Genomic DNA, 22,029 nt, shown 5'->3' with positions numbered 1-22,029 from the left:
ATATATGAAAATCATACATCAAGTTAGAAGAGTTAATTCTGCCAGCCTAAAGTGAGCATCTTCAGTCCGTGTGACCTCACAAAGCACAGTTGCCCACAGCATTACTGTGCCTCTGTTCTCTAATCAGAGTAAAAACACTTCACTGCCACTTGTGCATTCAGATTCTTGACTTCTATATTTTGTTCTCTTTAGAGTGGAAGGCCTTTGGGCACCCTATGGTACGCATAGCCCTTAATACTGCAGGGCCTTCCACAAAAATGAATCAGAATGGTGTCAGTATATGGAGCTTTTTTTGTACAGGACTTTTCAGATGTACAAAGTATTCACATGTAGGTGATTAACAACCATGCTGGAAGGGCTCTCCCTGCTGCCCCTCGGCACGCTTGCTTAGTTCAGGCAAACTGAGGTGATTGCATGGCTTCCAGTTCAGAGCTGCTGGTAACCAGCAGGCTGCCTGCGATCTTACCATGCAGCTGTAACCACAGTGTGCCAGTCACTGCAGCAGTCAGCTGCATTCAAAGAGTATGGATGGCCTTCCTTTTATGTCTTTTTCAGGAAAAGTGATGGTAAAAGCATTGTGACAGTCCAGGAAAAAATGTTCCCAGAGGGGTAATAAACACTTTACATGAGAATTTAATCAAGAAGACCTGTAAGAATTCCCAGGAGTAGCTGTATTTCTATTAGTTCTGTCTGCTTGCAAATTCAAAGTTGTTGAGATCTGTTAAACTGTTTTGTACTTTCTATATCTGACAGAACAATCCTTACTGAAGAACTACCTTCACAGTGGAAAAGAGATTTCTATCAGTAACAATGACCAGAATCAAGCATCTTCAAACTTTTGTTGCAGTTTTTATATCAGCTTTTTGTTTCTATGAAGTCATTGATGGAAAATCAAACATGGACATTGTTAGGTGTTTGTGGATATCAGTGTACGCACCATGAAAATGTTTTCCTAAACAACACTACTGTGTTTCTTGGCTTGGAACTGCTTGAAGCAGTTCTTCTCTTCTCTTGAAATAAATGACAGTTACCAGAATTATAGCAGTAGTAAAAGTCAAAAAAAAAAAAAATTCTAAATGCTATGGTTTTTAATATAAATTGTTATAATGTTGAAAGTTCTGAAATATTAACTTTTTCAGAAGTCAAAGAGCAGTTGTTTAAGCTTAACCAATGAAAAACTGTAGTTCATAGCACACAGATGACAGAAATGACTCACCATGCTAATACTGTTCTTTGTTTTACAGTGTTGTCCGCACATTTTCGGGTCTGCGAGCCATATACAGACTACAAAGGACGCTACCACTTTGGTTTTCACTGCCCCCGTCTTTCTGACAATAAATCTTACATCTTTTGCTGTCACCATAACAACACAGTGTTTAAATACTGCTGCAATGAGACAGAATTTCAGACTGTTATGCAGATGAACTTAACAGGGAATGTAGATGGATATATGCATAAGTAAGTACATGAGTTTTAAGTGCTCTTCACCAAACTGTTCCTGGTCTAGTAATGTAGTCTGAGGTGTACTTAATGATAGGAGCAATTAAAATATTCACACACAGAGAAACATTGCTGAAAGGCTTTTGCTATTGTAGAACTTTTTTAAAAAAATGGTATTTTAGCTTTGCTTTCATTGCTTTGGTGCATATTATAAACATTGTTTGGACAGTGTGTAAGTAAAAGCTGCATATAAATACAAGAGATATAAAGATACATGTAAAAGTTACAAATGAACAGTCTCTCCTCAGCTTCAGTCTTATCTGAACTATATTTAAATGTACGTCTGTAAAAATAAACCTCAAAACCATATCCATGGGGGAAGAGGGAGGGAGCTGACTTTTTCCATGTCAGCCCTGTATTGAATCTCTGATATTTCACATGTAAATCTCTTGTAATCTCTGACCTTGGGGAACAGAATGTATTTGCTTATATACCAACACTGTGTGGTCTCCTTGCCTCTCACCTGAGATACTTCCATGTAGTTCTGGGCCTATCCTTAGGTTAAATATCAGTTAGTTTTGTTTTGTTGGTTTTGTGTTTTTTTTTTCATAAGAAACTAATCTGTAGCAAGCAGATGTTTGTTACTGATTACTTATTTATGATGGCAAAATGCTCACTTGTGATCTATCTTGTATCATATTTTATATTCTGGCCACACTAATCCACTGTAATTTCTCTTGGTGCAGAGGGCAACTTTCAGCTGATGTAAACTCCCACAGTCAAATTCTGATCTGTCTGCTTTCTCCTGACATTTTATTCTGGTATCCAGGCCTTTCAGGGCAAGAAAGGGACAGTTTAAAGACAGCTGGAATTCCAACCTATTGATTTTTGGTTACTATGGGGATTTCAGTGTTTTGTTTTCTGATGCAAACCTTGGTCAGCTTGTTGTCATTCATCTATATAGTACAAGGTGCAGAGCTAGAATACTGATGTTCTGATGTTGGCTCCTTTAGCTTTTAACTGCAGCAAGCAGCAGCCAGCTCAGTGTTGTCTTCTTTAACAACTTTCCTACAGCTCTGCCTTCTGATGTTTGAATCTTGTATAGATTGCACACATAACTTAAAAGGTGTTAGCAACTACCACCTAGAATGAAGGAGCCTGTAGCATACGTAGTGTAAAAGAGTGATACTTGCATAGTATCTCCTGGGATGTAGAACATTTCTCTGCCACTTGCCTTGTTGTTTGCATGTGCATTCACATGTACATGTACACACACATGCATGCACCCACAGAAGTAAACATAGAGTTCTTTCTATTTTAGGGCTGTGATGTGTAAGCAGTTCATCAATGGGAAAGAAGGTCATTTGGTATTCTATGGGCTATGGGATCTGGCTTTAATTAAAATACTTAGAGCCTAGTGTAACTTGATTTTAGTTTTAATCAAGCAGTCGCTTCTTTAAAAGTCACTTCATGATGGAGAAGAGGCTATTTCTGTAGTGTTTGTTGGTAAGAGTCATTGAGAATCACTTGCAGAGTGCATAACTTACATATGTCTTCAGTCCAGAATTTCTTGTGGACATTAGCTACGTGCTGATCAAAGGTGCAAAGCAAAGGTGTGAGAGAAAATGTTAAATACAAAAACGAGCTTTTGGAGAGATTGTTTAGAGAAGTGCATGAGTGAAACCACTATTCCCCTTTTGCAACTTTCTGAGATATTAAATCCATCAGGGCCAGGAAAATGAAGAGAAGCTGACTGTCTATTAAAAATCCTCCAGTGTAAAGAGACAGAGAGAAATCTCATCTTGAGCTCACTGAGATTTGTAGAAGACTTTCTTACGATTTTAATGTGCTGTAGAAAAGCAGAAAGAAGCGAAGCCTAGATGCCTGCACTTAGGTCATTATAATAAACATCTTAACACACTCGGACTTTATTTAATTTTTGTAATTTAACTTTATTTGGATTCTAATACATCCCGGATTCACTTTACTGTTACAAAGTCAGCTATTTCTTTAGATCTAATTTCACACACCAGTGAAAAAAAAATCTGGTGAAACCTGTTGTACTGTGGCTGCAGAGAATGAATGATTTAGGATATGGGAGTAGCAATGAACTGAAAAAAACAGCATTATAGTTATTATAGTTTTAAGGGAAGAATGATTCAATATTGTTAATATTTTGTTATTTTTCCCCTTTGCCATTCTTGTGATCATCAAAACACATCTCTTGTTTTATCAGGCAACTGAGGGGAAAAATTAATGAAGTCATATGTAATTCCTTTGTTGTGACATGGCTGAAAAACCACATTTGTCTTCTATAGTCATACAGTGTAATGATAGTGGGTTTATTTACATTACTTAAATTTCCATAACTAAACATTTCTGTGTTTTGGTAACTGCAGAATACTGGTCTATATCTTTGCAATCACACAGACTAATCAGTTTATAATATTTTTAAATGTTAGCAATTCATGTGGTATTAAATATAGGAATACCAGTGAAGTCTAACAGACAAAAAAGGTTCTGCCATCCAAAAATCTTTCCATAACACTTTGTCTAATAAGTTATTTGATTATTCTTAAAAATGGTATTAACCTGAGTCTTGTATTTGTCCTCTCAGATTCTCTGTTATGCATGTTCTGGTAGGAATCAGCAGCAGTACTGTGTTAGGAGCCCTTGATCTGACACTGGAACAGCGTTATGGCAGTCTGTAATGCATCCGTGGTTTTTTTATGTTTTATTCCAGTTTTTCAGAGTTGAATGGCTTTAGCACAGCACATTACAACACTGCACCAAAAGCAATGTGAGACCAGAATAGCAGTATCTTTCTCCATGTGCAGCATGTCCCCTGCAGAGCTGGCATTTGGTTAAATATCTCACAGAAAATCTTCTTTACAGAAAGCAAAGCTAAATAAATACATAAAATTTTCATTTCCACCACCAACTGTTCCAAAAAGATGCAATCTAGCTGGGAAGACCTCTTAGGTACTGCAGCAGTGGATTCTTCAGGAAAATAGAAGATGGGATAAACATCTTTAGATATCTTCTATTTTAGTGTGTATGTAAAAAAATACTGAGGTTTCCTCAGTGATAGAAGTACCAAAGAATTTGCAAGGAGATAAGCTTGCATTTGCTTGGGGCAACACTTAAAACGTGTTACTACTGCAAGTAACAGTCCTTTTTAACTAGAATAGGGAAAGAAGCATTTTCCATGGCCATCTGCCCACATTTATACTGCAGCTGTAGAATTCTGCTCACAATTGTTTTGATTTGTTGGGCTTTTTTAAGCCCGAATTCCTTAATGAATTATTTTCTGTTCGTGTGCAGCATATAAAAAAAAACCAACAAACTCTTCTAAAAAACAGCTTAGTCCAAAACCTGCTTGCCATCTCTATCAAAAAATTAATAAATTAGATTGAAGGAATTGCATGGGTAAAAATAATAACATAATCTGTCTATTTTCACTTCTTTGTAGGGGTGTCAGAGAAATCTGTGTAGGATTTTGTACATGGAATTGGATGAGACGGGTAAAAAAAGTATTTATTTTCCTCAGAGAGCCCAATTCAAGGCTTCTTGAAGCCAGAGCAAATATTTGCAAAAGTAAATATCTGCATCAATTCTATAGCAAATTCTTAGCATATGTATATTCTATTTCTGTAAAAGCCGAAGTGTCTTGTAATAAAGAGCTCCTAAGCTTTTGTGGTAGATCCATGAATTATTCTGTTTCATGTACAAGCTAGGAAGGAATGATCATGTAACTTTACTCCATATTCAGTTTTTCTGTCTGTGGGTCTGTGACAGCAGAGGACTGGGCAGGATGGCCTTGGAAGTCACTCCAGCATTACTACGCTAACCTTGTATGGAAGCTAAAAGCAAAGCTCCAGAATCACCTGTTGGGAGGGTGGGAGAATTAGGAGATGAAGACAGGCTTTTCACCCAGAGAGGGGGAGAAGGAGATACAACCACACCAAAGCAACCAAATTAGACTTGTCTGTCATGGTGAAGGAACAAACTCCAATAAATTGAATCTTGACAGATTTAGAATCCATTCAGACTTATTTTTTTTATCAAAATGAAACTTCTGCACAGAAGCGCAGAAAAATCAAATTGCAGGGTGAAACTTTTAAAATTAAATAATTCAGCTCAATGAAATGATACAGTCCTAGGTGCTTTGATTCCCAGTTCTTTGCCCTGTCTCTGGCCCTACTGTTATTCAGCGGTACAGATGTAAGGTTGTTTATTATCTAATTAAGGTATCTTCTCAATTTGTAGGGAAGTTTTAATTTTTCATGTAGTTATGAACATCAGCAAAATTAGTATTTTCTACCAACTTAATAGTTTGAGAAACAAAGTGTATCAAAATACAGCATTTCTCTCTGTGTATGAAGCGCACTACTCTATTAGTTTTGCTTGTGATCTTTCACGAGGCTCCTTTGATAGTGATGCTGTCCCACTGTCTGTTAAGTTAAATAAGGCACTCTTTCATTTCTGTACTTGTGAGGAACAGATGTTATTTAGAAGGAACAGATGGAGAATCCGTATATGGCATGATTAATAAATTGTTGCTTTAAATTGGAACACTCAAAATAACTCTAATTTTCACTAAACCAAAATTCTGATGGGTAAAACTAAATGCCTGAAATAGCAATGAATTCTTCTGAGGTAACAATAAGAAATGTTCCTCCCTCTCAAATTGCTGCTAAACAAAAATAACGTTTTCTAACATTTCCATTCTTCCTGTGGATCAAACACAGTTCACATCTTTGTAACACAGACACTGTTGGCAGTAATGGTGCAGAAAGACAGGATTTGTTACAGTGGATTTCTTTCTGACTTTTGAATTAAGGGCTCTTGGAAGCACTATGCTTTGTCTACTTCCAATCCTTCTAGGAATTTACTGAAAAGTTTGAAATCCTAGGCTAGCTTAATCCTGCAGTAACGCAGAAGAGCCTGTTAACAGCCCCAACCTTCCTGTCCTTACTCACAATCGTTTGCTATGTAGCCTCATTTAATCTAGGTGTGTTTATCAGCTTAGTGGAAAGATCACTCACTGAAAAGGGGAATCAGTCTTGTTATGTGCTTACAGGCAGCAACAGAAATTAAAATTCTGATTTCTCATGTGATTTCTTGTTTCAATTACTGACTTTTTTTTTTTTAGTATAAAATGAAAGAGCCATACAACAGTTTAAACAGAAGTGAAGGTTCAAAGCAGGAGCTTGAAATGGTTTAGGTTTGAAAGAGTTTGGGACATTTTTTCAAACTGTCAAAATATCTTTCTTTCTTGTATCTACAATACATGTTCCCAGCCTTTTTTCTTCAAGTTTGATTGATGTTCTGATGAAATGCAATTCCCTCAAAGTTTCCCTGAGTGTCTATGAATGAGTATGGTTGAGCTGGTGCTAGATTCTCTTTGTGTAAGTTCAGCTCCAAACAGATGGGAGTACTTACATAGTACTATTACTCTGAGATCATTTTCCCCTATGGCTGTCTTCCTAATGACATTTTTTATTAGTGTCTCTTCTGCTTGTTCATTTTCATAGCCTCCACACCTATTTCCACATAAGCTCTTAAGTCTAGATCAGTGTTCTTTCCTGCACACCTAACAAATTCATTTTTACTTGTTTCTTTCCTTCTCTGCTCTCACCTCATCTTCCTCACTCAGAATTTCCAATCCAGACTGCACTTTCATCTGATAGTTGTTTACTTTTAGTATTGTGTCGCCTGCAGAGCTTTAGCACTTTTCCCCCTTTTTGTTCTCCCAGTTCTCGACCTCTTTTCTTTCTTTTTTCTTTTAATAACTTTACTCATCTGTCCTAGCTTTAAAGCTCTGCATACCATGCCAGCAGCAGATAATTTTACTACCTTTATCCATATACACCCTATAGCTACACCAGCATGTACATACAAATGTAATAATTTCTTCTTATTGAATGCATAATATAATAAGATCTTGTCAGTATTTTTCCTTCTTAAATTTACTGTCAGCAAACTAATGATCTGAGAGATACCTGTAATAGCATCTGCTGCATCCAACAATAATTAGTCAGAACACTGAAGGCAAGTCCAAGCACTGTGAGCTACTTTTAAGACTGGAGTTTTGTAATACATGTCAGCAGTGACTGTTTTCAGTAGTAGACACCTCCTCAGGGTCAATGATTGCAACATATTTTCATATGGTTATCCTCGCTCCTATGTGTCCAGAGAAGGGCAACGGAACTGGTGAAGGGTCTGAGCACAAGTCTTAGGAGGAGCAACTGAGGGAGCTGGGATTGTTTAGTCTGGAAAAGAGGAGGCTCAGGGGAGACCTCAGGAAGACACTCTGCAACTTCCTGAAGGGAGATTGTGGTGAAGAGGGATTTGACCTCTTCTCCCAGGCAACAAACAGGACCCAAGGAAATGGCCACAAGTTGTGCCAGGGGAGATTTAGAGTAGACATAAGGACAAGCTTTTTCTCTCATAGAGTGGTCAAGCACTGGAATGGCTGCCCAGGGAGGTGGTGGAGTTGCCGTCCCTGTCAGTGTTCAAGAGATATCTGGATGAGGAGCTATGAGATATGGTTTAGTGGCTTGTGGTAGCAATAGTAGTGGAAGGACGGTTAGACTAGATGATCTTGTAGCTCCTTTCCAACCTTGTGATTCTATGATTCTGTATAAATGCCTTGTTGCTTCCAGAGAGGTTATTCTCTGGGAGAAGGAATTTGCAGAATAAAACACAGGACCTGTCTGTAACACTATGTGGAAAGAGAATGTCTGCTCTTTTAAGGGTATCTGGTCAAGGACCTCTTTTAATGAAACAAGAGGTAACAAGACAAGAAGTGGTGATGGACACCAAATCTGGTCAGTCACACTAATTTATGAGAGCAGGTAAGAGCATAGGAATGTTTATTCCTATAGGGTTATCTGATGGATGACTTTTAAGGTGGGAAGCATCACAAGAAACAAACCTTCCAGTCGCATGCATTGGCAGGCTAATGAGCTACAGGTACTGCTTCTATGAAGTATGAACCTTGCAACTGATACAACTGTGATCCAACGGGGCCTGAACTGGGAATGTATCACAGAGCTCTGCAAACCCAAGGGGGTGTGCATGGGAAGGGGTAGTATATATTCACCAGTAAACTTCAAGCTAGACCATCCAGCAAGTAGGACACCCATGGGGCTCAGGGTGTGGGGAGGGGTGCTGGGCAGACTGAAGGGCTGTGGCAGGCAGTGCTTAAGGATCGGGGCAGAGGAGTTCTGGGCAGACAGAAAGGCCATGCCAGTACCTGTGGGGTCTGGGGAAATGCCAAGGACCCATACCAAGTGCTTGAAGGATTGCAAATGTGTGTGTGTTCATGAACGTAGAGGGAGATGTGTGTACGCCTGTACTGGTGACCTTATGTCTCTGCCAGGCAGAGAGAAGGAAGGGGTCTTGGCCGCCTGTGTCTGTTCTACAGGAGTGCTGTGTGTAAGTGCTGTTGAAAGCAGCCCTTGGCTGAAGCAGCCTGTCTGTGACTCTGGAATGTATGCTTAGTTTTGCTAATGGCTAAACCTGTGAAGGGAGAAGCAGCAGCCCTATCCCTCAGCCTGAACAGAGACCCCAGGGAACTGGGCTGCACTCAGTGGCAGAGAAGGAGTGGTTCTAGGCCAAAAGAGATGGACATTCACTCTCATTGCTCTTCTTTACCACACCTAACATCATCAACTCTTCGTTTGTGGTCTCATTTAAAGCACTGGAGTTAATCATAGACCACATTTATACATTGGTATAAATTGGTATGTCACACAGTATTTATAATTTTTAATTATATACTTCAAAAGAAAATTTTTGTTTTCTATGTATTCTACTGACATAATTGAACAAACAAATAACTCTTAAAACGGTGATGATTACTGACGTAGTACCTGACTTGTTTTCCCTTCTTTTTTTTCACAGCAACTACAGCGCACTGTTAGGGGTGTGGATCTATGGTTTTTTTGTGGTGATCTTGCTGGTACTGGACCTTTTGTATTACTCTTCAATGAACTATGATATTTGCAAATTTTACCTAGCACGGTGGGGAATCCAGGGAAAGTGGATGACACAAGGACAGAGCCGATGGATTAATTCTGCTCAGGACCCAAGCCAAGTACAGACTCAGCCTCAGCCAGAGACACAGCCTCAAACTCAGCCTCAGCCACAGCCTCAGACGTCACAGACAGTACATACTCTAAAAGGAGATGCTTTAAGCCCACCCCTGATGTCTTTTCAGAGTACATCTGCCTGGTAAGTAAATTAAGCCATACTGTGATGTATTTTTTAACTCCGTTACCTTGTAGTGTGAACAGTCATTTGCGTTTGGAAGCATCTGCAAATTCAGGTTGTGGTACCATTCAAGTACCTAAGACGTAATTCTTTGTATTATGAATTTTCTTATGTAATTGCTGCTCAGGAGTTATTTGTTATTCTGGAATGTCTTACATCATCTTGTAGTACTGTTCTCTCAGAGAAATAGATGCTGCCATTTTTCAATGGTAAATAGTTATGTTACTCCCATACAACATCCTTGTCTCTAAATTGGAGAGAGATGAATTTGAAGGGTGGACTGTTTGCTGAATAAATGATTGGCTGGATATCCATATCCAGAGAGTTGCAGTCAATGCTCTATATCCAGATAGAGATCAGTAATGAGGAGTGTTCCTTAGAGGTCTGCACTGGGATTGGTGTTATCTGCTATCTTCATTAATGACATAAACTGGGATTGAGTGCAGCCTCAGCGGATTTGCTGATGACACTAAGATGAGGGTGCAGTTGATATGACAAAAGGAAAAGATGCCAGCCAAAGCAACTTAGTGAAGCTTAAAAAGTGGGATTACATGAAATAAATGGGGTTCAACAAATCCAAGTACAAGAAGCTACACTTGGGTGGAGGCAGTCCCAGACATTGACAGAGACTGGGTGAAAAATGGATTTAGCCCTGCACAGGACTTGGGGTTCTTGTAGACAAAAGGCTGGACATGAACCCACAGTGTACACTTGCAGCCTGGAAAGGCAACTGTAAATTTGGTTTTATCAAGAGAAGGTTGGCCAGCAGGGCAAGAGAGGGGACTGTTTCCCTCTGTTCTGCCTTTGTGAGGCCCCATCTGGAGTACTGCATCCAGGGCTGGGGCACCCAGCACAAGACATGGAGCTATTGGAGTAGGTCCAGAAGAGGTCATGAAGTTTCTCAGAGGGACAGACCTCTTTTATGAAGAGATGCTGAAGGAACTTGGTGTGTTCAGATTGGAGAAGAGAAGACTCTGGGGGACCTCCACAAGGCCCTCCAATACCTTAATGGTACATATAGGAAAGATGCGTTCATTTTCAGAGAAATACAGTGACAGGACAGTATTCACTTTAAGCTGAAGAAAGTAGACACAGTTTAGATATTATGATTTTTTTTTTTTTTTTTTTTTAAACTCGGAGAGAGATGAGGAACTGGAACAGTACAAAATAGTTGCCCACCGAAGCTGTGGAAGCCCCATCCCTGGAGGTACTCAGAGTCAGACTGGATGTGGCCCTGGGCAGCCTGATGTAGTGGGAAGTGATCCTGCCTACAGCAGTAGGGTTGGAACCAGATTGTTTTATAGGTCCCTTCCAACCTAAACCATTTAAAGATTCTATTCTGTGGTATAAATAAATTATATTTTTTTTTTCTACATCAATCATTATGAAGTTAATTTTCATCTAGTATCAAAACTGTTTGTCGTGTGTATCTATGTGTCTGTTGGTCTGGTTTTAAAAGACTGTATAAATAGCAACACTTGCTTCAATGTAAGATGTCACAATTTCATTTGGGGTATGAGACACAGAAACAACATGAAAACCGGGTTAGTTTTTTATAAGCATAGCTGAAAAAAGCATAGCTTCATCTAATTTGACAGGATGACACAAGTAGGCTACTGTAAAATTAAATGCAACCAAAACAAAACAAAATTAAAAAAAAAAAAAAAAAAGCACAACAACCACAACAAGACCAAATGGGAGACAGGTTCAGAAACAGTGAGAATGTAAAATACAAACAAAAGAAACCAAAAGACTGATAACTATGGGACAAATTGTCACAAAATGATTTTTGACTGTTTTTACCAAACAGAAAAGAATCAAAGGAAGAGACCTGAATAATGTGATATTCTGAATAAGATGTCAACTGAGGCAGGTGATTTTTTTTTATTTTCTTGTGAAGAGGAGTTTTCTACACAGCATACAGACTCAGCCTGGGGCAAGAGGGTGCACTAGTGTGTTTTAGAAGTGTTACAGAGAGTGGAGTTTTGGCTAAGTAAAGTGATCCACGAATGAGGAAGGTGTAAAAGATGATGTTAGTTCTGATATCATGAAGCACGTAAAGTCACAGCGTTGGTCTTGATCTGAAACATTTGGGGAGTACTGTGTTGAAAACAAGATGATGTTAGAAACAGTCCTTTTATTACATAACTTGTTCCTTAACTTTAAATGTGTATCTAGAGTGAAAATCATTGAAGATTTTTTGTGATTAACAGAAAACTTGGTGATGGAAAGGATCAGTGAAAGAGGAGCTCATCTGTCATAGCAGTCAGTACTGAATGTATGTGGTGCAGTTTACACTTAGCAGGTCTTGTCCAAATGGGAGACTCCTAATAGTGTCACTTAAGATTGTATTTAGATAGAACCATTCTTCTTTTCTGTTCTTCCACTTCTTTTTCTTTCTTCTTTTTTTCTTCTCCTTTCAATCCCTGAAGCTTTTTTGCATGTGGAATTCCCAGTCTTTAGTCCAAAATGCCATTCAGGTTAAAACCAGCACTTCAGTCATACACCATCGTGTTTTCAGCTTAGTACGTGTGTGTATGTGTGTGTGTATACAAAAGTGTAATGACTGTGTGGATATATGCGCTTATGTTTAAAATATTACACTCGGTGATATCAATTGGTAGTTCTGCCATATGAAAGAAGACTATCCAGTAATTTTTGAAGAATTCTTGATCACTTTCCTTTACTGACTTCTGTTGTTTCTTTGCTTTTTTTTTTTTCTTTTTCTTTTTTTTTGCTTTTTTTTTTTCTTTTTTTTTTGAAGCATTAAGCGGAGAATGTATGTTAGGATCAGGTGAGCATATCACATGCTCTTTTTTCCTGTGTTTGCAGGAGATGAGCATTGATACATCACTGTACTAACCCTGACCCCTTCCCCACTGCACTGTCTGTCTATACTCCTATTAGTTCCCATAAAAGCATTTACTTTTTCTAGTTCCTTTCATTGCTCAATGAAATAAATAAGTAGCTGTTTCCTTAGCAAATCTGTACTTATCCCTTGTGTTTCAGGACACAGCAGAAGATACCATATTTTCAAGCTTATAACCTGCAACTTTTGAAAGCTCGCAGCCCTTGAACTAAATTCATAGATGTCTCAGTCTGCACTTAACACAGGAAAATACAGAGGAGAGTGCAGTAAGCAGCGATGATCACAGGCAAGGTGATCAGTGTGTGCAAGAGGTTTTTAAATAGGGAGCTCTTTCAGAAAAAGTTAAGTCTTGTGTACTACAGCACATGCTAAGACAGTGGGGAGTAAGTGTAGGTTGTGTGGCTATTTATTTCCCCATTAGATAATCTGCAGGTTATATACATGAAAATATGGAAATTTTGCCATATATGTATGAATTAGACTTAGTTTCAAAGTCTGTTTCTGCTGCAGCCTGTGTTTGATAAATGATCTCAGTACTGTCTTCTCACAGTTTAATCATTCTGTCAGTGAAGGAGTATAACGGAGTTACTGGATTTATCATTTCCATCACTTCTTTTAAGACTGACGAGTTATTAGCCTCTTTTAGTTCTGTATTTTATAGTTGAATTTCCATTATTCCTGATGATGACATCAACCTCTTGATCTGCTCTGATAACCGCAAGATTTTACTTTATGAAATTAACTTAAAGCATCAAAATTATCCCTGCTTTTTCCTCCACTGAGAAAATAAACATTCTTTTTTAACACCTCACGAATACACTCACATATATATAGTTGGTGTCATACCAGCTCCAATTTATAAATGAGCTTTCTTTCTGCTCAAAAATAATAAAATACTATATGAAAATGCAAAACAGATTTTTTTAGTCCTGTGAGATATGCATATATCCCAGGATATAAAACTTGCATACTGTTAAAAATGTTTTCCAAAAAAGTCCACAGGGTTTCATGATGACAAAAGATGCCAAAGTTTTAGTTTCCTGTCCTACATTTTTCATAATACAATTAAAAAACATCTTCATTCTAGAAGATAGTACTGTATGATAGCAGGAATGTGATTCTTGCATATCTTGCATATCATTCTGCCCAGAGAGGTGGCTGATCTCTGTCCCTGGAGACATTCAAGGTCAGGCTGGATGGGGCTCTGAGCAACCTGATAGAGCTGCAGATATCCCTGTTCATTGCAGGGGAGTTAGACTATATAACCTTTAATGGTCCCTTCCAACTCAAATGATTCTATCATTCTACGAAGAATCAAAGCAACATTGCAGACTTTTTCTCCTTCCTGTCCTTACTGACAGCGTAAGCAAATATCCCAAGAACAGCGTCAGGATTAACACACGGCTTGTAAAGCAATGTGGGGTCTCCTTGGATTTAAAATTCGTGTAATGCTCATTCTCTTATCATTTCATTTAATGTTTAGTTTACATACTGTGAATTGGCTATGAAACGAGTAACTGAGGCAGAGATGTCAGAGAGAAAAGATAAAGCAAGCCAATAGGATATGGTGGGTGGAACCATCCCCGAGGTGTTTAAATCTTGTTGTAGCAGACCGCTCCGTTATTTACTTGAGACAAGGAGGGCCATGTATAGTCATAATATTAGTATAGCTAAAGAAGTCTGGAATCCATTATACAAGCTGCTGACTGATGTGTAGAGGGCTTGCAGTGTTGTGTAAGGACAGGGAAAAAAAATCATTAATCTCAGAAACATCAAGCGTGATTTAGAATAACATTTCTTCACCATGTAGTGTATAGATTTGTGTAGCCCAACTAACGTTGATTTCTTCCTTAGTATGGAAACCATCTGAGGGCTGTCCTAAGGCCTTTGTGGTCTGAGTCCAGGTCCTGTTGGATGTACCTCCCACAGCCCAAACACCGTCACAGACTCAAAAAGCAGCCTGCAAGTGGCTGAGCTTAAGCCATTGTGGTGGCTCCTCCAGGTCCTTGCTGAAGTGTGTGAGCTGTGTCCTTCCACGCTTATTGGTCCATGTGAGAATCTGCAGGTGGAGCAGATCAAGAAGGCTTCTTAACAGCTGTATATCAAGCAGCAACAAACAGCGTGGAAATCCTTACTGCTGCTCAGCTAAGTGCAAGCCAGGGAGCAATACAAGGAAATATTCTAAGTTGAAGAATCAACATCCAGACCAATGCAAAAAAATGGTCTTGCTACCCCAGGAATATTCATAGTCAGTAATGAATAAAAAAGGTCAGGGTGACCACACAAAAGCACTGTGCGCAGGGGCAGCCTAGCAGTGTTTTCCAAATTTCCTGTGGCTGTGTTGTAGCTGTGGAACAGATGAATGTGATTGCTTTGTTCTGGTGATGTGAAACTCCTCCCCACATCCATCAAGGATGCATAGTGCAGGGATGCTGTCATGAAGGTGAACTGCTGCCTCTGTCTTCAGGGTTATGTCTACTCTGTATGTGACCATATATGTTATGCCACATGAGTCACAGTTTCAGAAATTGCTGCTTGCCCTGGATCAGAAAAGCTATCAGCCCAGCAGGGTGAGCTTGTGATTAGTTCATTTATGCAGTTGGAATGGGTTAGACAAAAGCAAGTCTGTTTTAACTTCCCTACGTGAAATGTTGCAGCCTGCTTTGGCTGCAAGTTCCTCTGAGATGCATTGTCTTTAAGACAAAAAGTGGAATATTTTTTTAGCACACCAGTACTTCACACCTCTTCCAGTGACTACCAAACATCTTACAGAGAGGGAAGAAAACAAAAACATATTGGCAGAATACAAAATCTAGCAGGTAACTGAGCACATCCACAGTAGCTGTGCAAAAAAAGCCACAGCCACTTTGCTGGTGGCTAAAGACTACGTGAAATAATTCTTTTCTTACTACCTTTTGAAACACTATCCACATTTGGTAGGTCCTCTGATTCAGTAATTTCCAAGAGCTGCAGAGACAGCCTTACTGCTGTCACCTCGCTAGGGACACTGACTCTGAAGAGAGGCAGCTGTGCAATGTGACCATGGCACATGACAGTACAGCAAAAGTACTCAGTGCTGAGGTAGTGGGAGGATCCTGGGCAGAGGCTGCTTCCACAGAAGATACTTAGAGCAACAAACGGAACATAATCTGCCAAATTCAAGGCAGACTTTATTTACAACTCCCTAGCTAGACTGTGGTATTGTGTTCAAGATTAAGTATGGCAAACTAGAGCACCAATAGTTTTTTTTGTTGTTGTTTTTGTTTTTTAAAGAAAGAAAAGATAGAATGAAAGAAAATGAAATAATCTGTTAGAGCTTTTGTGAGAGAGCTACCTAGGAGTTAAAGTCCTGGAATATCTGCCTAGTAACAAATGTTAAATGTATCTGGTAACATCTACCATTCCCTTCATAATTTATTCATTTAGAATAAAGATATTGTTAAACAGATTTTGTCTAAATATTCTTGTATGTTTGCTAAGAACTGCATAATGTAAAAACAGAAATTGCTTAAAAACAAAGCTAGGCAAATCACTTTCTGGTCCTGGAAGAGCCAGAGGATAAAACTGATTTTGCATTGCAAATCCATTCTGCCTGGGCTCCTACTTGATGTCAGGGAAGGAAACCAAGAGCACAAATGGACAACAGACTTGGAACCGAGCACCCCAGAGTCATTAATGCTCTGATTCCTGCCTACTTGCCCCATGCAAACAACTTGATAGTTTTGAATTTCATCATTTTGCTTTAAACAATTCAAGATAAATAAGTTACTGTGTGCTTTCTTTCCTGTTTTTTGAAATTTGCTGCTAATGAGAAGTAAAGACAGTATGTAAGGTTTCTGCCTACTTCAGTCTAAATCCAGGCAATCCTTTGTATGACCTGGACAGGCTAGAGAGCTGGGCAAAAAAAAAAAAAACGGATGAGGTTTAACAAAAGCAAGTGTAGAGTCTTGCATCCGGGGAGGAATAATTCCATGCACCAGTACAGGTTGGGGGATGACCTGCTGGAGGGGAGCTCTGCGGAGAGGGACCTGGGTGTCCTGGTGGAAGACAGGTTGGCCATGAGCCAGCAGTGTGCCCTTGTGGCCAAAAAGGCCAATGGCTTACTGGGGTGCATTAAAAAGAGCGTGGCCAGCAGGTCGAGGGAGGTGATCCTCCTCCTCTACTCTGTCCTGGTAAGGCCTCATCTGGAGTACTGTGTCCAGTTCTGGGCTCCTCAGTACAAAACAGACAGGGATCTCTTGGAAAGAGTCCAGCGGAGGGCCACGAAGATGGTGAAGGGCCTGGAGCATCTCCCCTGTGAAGAAAGACTAAGTGAACTGGGTCTGTTCAGCCTTGAGAAAAGAAGACTGAGAGGGGACCTGATCCAGGTCTATAAATATATGAGGTGTGGGGGGCAGAATGGCGAGGCCGGACTGTTTTCAGTGGTGAGTGGAGACAGGACAAGGGGAAACGGCCAGAAACTGCAGCATAGGAAGTTCTGCACAAATGTGCGCAAGAACTTCTTTACAGTGAGGTGACGGAGCACTGGAACAGGCTGCCCAGGGAGGTGGTGGAGTCTCCTTCTCTGGAGATGTTCAAGACCTGCCTGGATGCCTACCTGTGCAACCTGGAGTAGGGAACCTGCTTTGGCAGGGGGGTTGGACACGATGATCTCTGGAGGTCCCTTCCAACCCCTACAGTTCTGCGATTCTGTGATTCTGTGATTTGTATATGCTGGTAGACACTGCCTCTTTTGTTGTTGCATAAATGATACATGTGCTTTGTTTCATACCTATCCTCCTTTTCCTTTTGTTAAGTCAAACCCAATATTGCAACATTTATCTCTGTATGTTCTTGTCACATACAGATTCAATGGATATGGGATGATCAATACTGCCTACATACTTATTTCTCAGCCTACCCATCAAACACTGTATTTATCAATACTGTATTTATCAATACAGACTGCTGTATTTATCAACTTCATGAAAGTCTTTTCTTTTAAACAATCCATTGAAGTCATTTAACTAACTTAAATGCGGTAACAAATTGTCAGAAAACAGCAATTAGTAGAAAAGTGAGTAGTTAGATGATTATCTGAAGAAATTGCTAAATAAACTCTACACACTGAGAAATGAAAGTAAAATACTGAAAACTGGTCCTGAACAACTTCCATTTTCAATTTTTCTCTTATATTTTGAGTAGATTCACAGAATCACAGAATCGTAGGGGTTGGGACCTCCAGAGATCATCGAGTCCAACTCCCCTGCCAAAGCAGGTTCCCTACCCCAGGTTGCAGAAGTAGGTGTCCAGGCAGGTCTTGAACATCTCCAGAGAAGGAGACTCCACCACCTCCCTGGGCAGCCTGTTCCAGTGCTCCATCACCTTCACTGTAAAGAAGTTCTTGCACACATTTGTGCGGAACTTCCTATGCTGCAGTTTCTGGCTATTCCCCCTTGTCCTGTCTCCACACACTGCTGAAAACAGTCTGGCCTCATCACTCTGCCCCCCACACCTCAGATATTTATAGACCTGGATCAGGTCCCCTCTCAGTCTTCTTTTCTCAAGGCTGAACAGACCCAGTTCACTCAGCCTTTCTTCATGGGGGAGATGCTCCAGGCCCTTCACCATCTTCGTAGCCCTCCGCTGGACTCTTTCTTCAGTTCTCAATCCACCTCACTGTCCATTCATCTATCCCACGATGCCTCATCTTTGTTATAAGGATGTCGTGGGGGACAGTATCAAATGCCTTGCTGAAATCAAGGTAGACTACATCCACTGTTCTCCCCCCCATCCACCCAGTCAGTGACAGCATCGTAGAAGGCCACCAGGTTGGTCAAGCATGACTTCCCCCTGGTGAACCCATGCTGACTTCTCCTGATAAACTCCTTTTCTTCCAGTTGTCTGGAGATGGCATCCAGCACCAGCTGTTCCATCACCTTTCTAGGGACAGAGGTGAGGCTGAGTGGCCTGTAATTGCCTGGATCTTCCTTCTTGCCCTTTATGAAGATTGGAGTGACACTGGCTATCCTCCAGTCTTCAGGCACCTCCCCCGTTCTCCAAGAGCTCTCAAAGATGAAAGAGTGGCTCAGCAACCACCTCTGCCAGCTCCCTCAGCTCCTGTGGATGCATCCCATTGGGTCCCATGGATTTATGAACATTGGTGTTACCTGGGTGCTCTCGGACCGCCTCTTCCCTGACTGAAGGGAAGTCTTCCATTCCTCAGACGCTCTCACTAACCTCCAGGGTCTGGAATTCCCAAGGGAGAGCTTTTTCACTGAAGACAGAAGCAAAGAAGGCATTCAGTATCTCCACCTTCTCAGCATCCCCCGTTACCAGAACACCCCCCTCACTTAGTAGGGGAGCCACATTCTCCCTAGTCTTCCTTTTACCGTTAACATACTTAAAAAAGCCTTTTTAATTATCCTTTATCACCTTTGCCAGATTCAATTCCAGGTGGGCTTTAGCCTTCCTCGTCTCATCCCTGCAGGCCCTGACAACATTTCTATATTCTTCCCAAGTGGTCAGTTCCTTTTTCCACATTTCATGGACCTTCTTCTTTCCTTTGAGTTTGCGCACGAGCTCCTTGCTCATCCACACAGGTCTCCTTCTGATTTCTTGCTCACAGGGATGCACTTATCCTGAGCTTGCAAAAAGAGCTATTTAAATGCCGACCAGCTCTCACAGCACCCCTTACTTTCTAACACCCTAGCCCATGGGATAGCTCGAAGTAGGTCCCAGATGAGATCGAAGATGGCTCTCCTGAAGTCAGGGTAGCAATCCTACTTTTCGCTTTGCTTCTTCCACTCAAAATCTGGAACTCCACCCTCTCGTGGTCACTACAACCCAAGCTGCCCCTGACCTTTACTTCCTTGACAAGCTCTTCCTTATTAGTGAGAATAAGGTCCAGCAACACCCCTTCCCTCGTCGGTTCCTCCACCACCTGCATCAGAAAGTTGTCTTCAACACATTGCAGGAACTGTCTGGACTGCACATGCCTGGCCATGTTGCTTATCCAGCAAATATCTGGATAAGTGAAGTCCCCCATAAGCACCAGCACCTGGGATCATGATGCTACTTCCAGTTGCTTGTGGAAGGCGTCATCAACCTCCTCCTCCTGAGCAAGGGCCCTGTAGTACACCCCCACAACAGTGTCACCCTTACCAACCCTCCCCTTGATTCTCACCCACAAGCTCTCCACTGCTACACCACTCTCCGCCCAGTGGAGTTCAATACATTCTAGCTGCTCTCTCACATAAAGAGCAACTCCACCACCCCGCCTCGCCAGCCAATCTTTCCTAAAAAGCACATAGCCCTCCGTGACAACATTCCAGTCATGCGAGCTGTCCCACCACGTCTCCATGACTGCAATGAGATCATAGCCACATGATTGCACGCAGCGCTCCAATTCTTCCTGTTCATTTCCTATACTGCGCATTAGTGTACAGACACTTTAGGGAAGCAGCATCCCCCTGCCACTCTCCATCCCTTCAAACTCCACCTTCATCAACTATCAAGCTCTGTTTTGAGCCTCGAACTACCCGCTTAACCCCAGCGGCCCTCATTTTGTCCCCTTCCCCCTTCTTACCTAGTTTAAAGACCTTTCAATGATGCCTGCCAGTTCCTGGGCTAGGATCCTTTTTACCCCTTGCAGACAGGTAAGTTCCATCTGCAGCAGTCATGCCAGGAGCATTGTCTTGAGCCAGATCCTTTGTTCACCTGCACTGTAACAAATCCAGAGATATGTTGCTGAATTACCAGATAACAGCATAAAGTCCATACAAAATCAGAAGAAATCAACTAAGCCTGCAATTTTACTGCATAATGTCACAACACTATGGTGTCATACACAGGAATGAGCACAATATCACAAGTTTTATCAACAAATCCCATCATTTCTGTCACAACAAAAAGTGCTTAATTTTAAAGGCATGATAATTCGTTGAGTAGTTTGTTCTCCTACCCATTACCTCCTTCTAGGAGTCGGATGCTCAACAGCATAGAAACTAAATGAAAATCTCATTGCTTTCAGTGTCTTGGAAAGTCACCACAAACATAGATTTTGGTTATCAAGAAACAGATAGCTTACTTCCTCACTCATGTAGGAACAACATAGGTCATGTACAGAGCAGCTTATCGTTCTCAGAATTATTATTAAACGAAAGCTATATGTAATAATCCTTATATAAGGAGATATATTATATATGCAGAAGTTCTTTGAGAGTGTGTTAACATTTCTACATGAAGTAATGGCATGCCATGGAATGCCAAACAATAATTAAATCTTATGTAATAATGCTGAATGTGACCATAAATGGTAACAGTGTCAGGCAGTTATTTGCATTGAAAGCTGAGGTCAAGGATCTGCAACATCATTACTTCTATTATCACTGTTGCTGATTAGTTCATGATGCAGATAACGACAGCAAGAATTAGGCATTCCATCAGAAAGGTGATAAAGCATGTTTGTATGACCTTGGTTTTATATTGATCTTTCACCACACAGTTCAATAAAAAGCCAGCAATTAGACACAGTCAGCATGTTCATCATTAGGAAAATATCAGAAAAATGGTTGTTCTAGTCTCAAAAGCAAAACAGATGAAAAAGCTTTGAAATGTGAGAAATGTTAGTCATTTTACTGTCCTTTAAGCCATGAGAGAACATCTGTGTCAATCAGCAAACTATTTTCAAGAATTTAAAAGGTTTTGGAGATGTTAAATGAACAGTGTTATCATTTAGTGAGAACTTTTGGTGTTAAAGGGAGGGTTAGACTGGATGGTCTTGTAGGACTTTTCCAAGCTTGGTGACTCTATGATTCTACGGATACATGTACACAGATATCTACAACTGCAATTATTAAGAAAACCTATGTACTGCAGAAAAAAAAAAATGCCTCTGGAAAGACTTTAAAGTTTGCCATAAGAAGTTCTTAGGAAATCAGAAATGATAAGGAGATGAACCTGGTTTAAAACATTAACAGCAGGAGTATGACAAATATAGCTCAAGCAATTAAAAATATCAATAATGTTAGTCCAGCAGCAGGTAATAAATTGATCCCAGACTGAACAAGGAGGCAAACCTGTGGTACATTACTTTAAACACTGCAGAAGGCAGGCTAATCAGCATAGCAACATGCTGCTTCCAGAGCAGCATCAAAGGAATAAATGGTGGAAAATGGGTACCCATCTTAAACAACAGGAAGCCAAGAAGCTGCGGAATACTCAAACCACCTCTCTTTACTACCCAATAGGGTGATCTGTTTCCTTTTGTTTGTGTGTATTGGTACCCTTATGCTCCAAATAGCTTCACAGATGTAAGGATGGTGGAGATATGACCATTTACAGCAGCTGTTATTAGCAGTGATGATAAGGGGTTTGCTCTGAGGGTCATGCAATCACCTGGCAGAACAGAGACTCATGGGCTTGGATTCAAAGGGCAAAAGTGCTGCCTACAGTTTTTC

The 22,029-nt window shown here is 40.5% G+C and overlaps 1 protein-coding gene across 6 annotated transcripts in view; it reads left to right on the top strand.

Annotated features, from left to right (window-relative positions):
• Positions 1-22,029, top strand: part of SHISAL1 (shisa like 1) — an 83,341-nt gene that overhangs the window by 44,595 nt on the left and 16,717 nt on the right. For 4 of the 6 annotated variants that reach the window (XM_042835161.1, XM_042835162.1, XM_042835160.1 and 1 more), the window contains 3 exons: positions 1,245-1,458; positions 9,352-9,681; positions 14,444-15,946. In XM_042835161.1, the coding sequence (XP_042691095.1) occupies positions 1,245-1,458; positions 9,352-9,681; positions 14,444-14,459 (560 nt within the window). In that variant the 3' untranslated portion in view covers positions 14,460-15,946. Of the gene's footprint in view, positions 1-1,244; positions 1,459-9,351; positions 9,682-11,530; positions 11,594-14,443; positions 15,947-22,029 lie in introns of those variants that run through there. The other 2 variants (XR_006171529.1, XM_042835163.1) reach the window with 2 other exon arrangements.

Source organism: Centrocercus urophasianus, unplaced genomic scaffold, assembly GCF_019232065.1.
Source record: "Centrocercus urophasianus isolate 14NV4802_14NV808 unplaced genomic scaffold, USGS_Curo_1.0 seq_5, whole genome shotgun sequence".
Taxonomy (NCBI): domain Eukaryota; kingdom Metazoa; phylum Chordata; class Aves; order Galliformes; family Phasianidae; genus Centrocercus; species Centrocercus urophasianus.
Note: the sequence above shows the minus strand (reverse complement) of the source record. Positions and strands in the feature narration are given on the sequence as shown.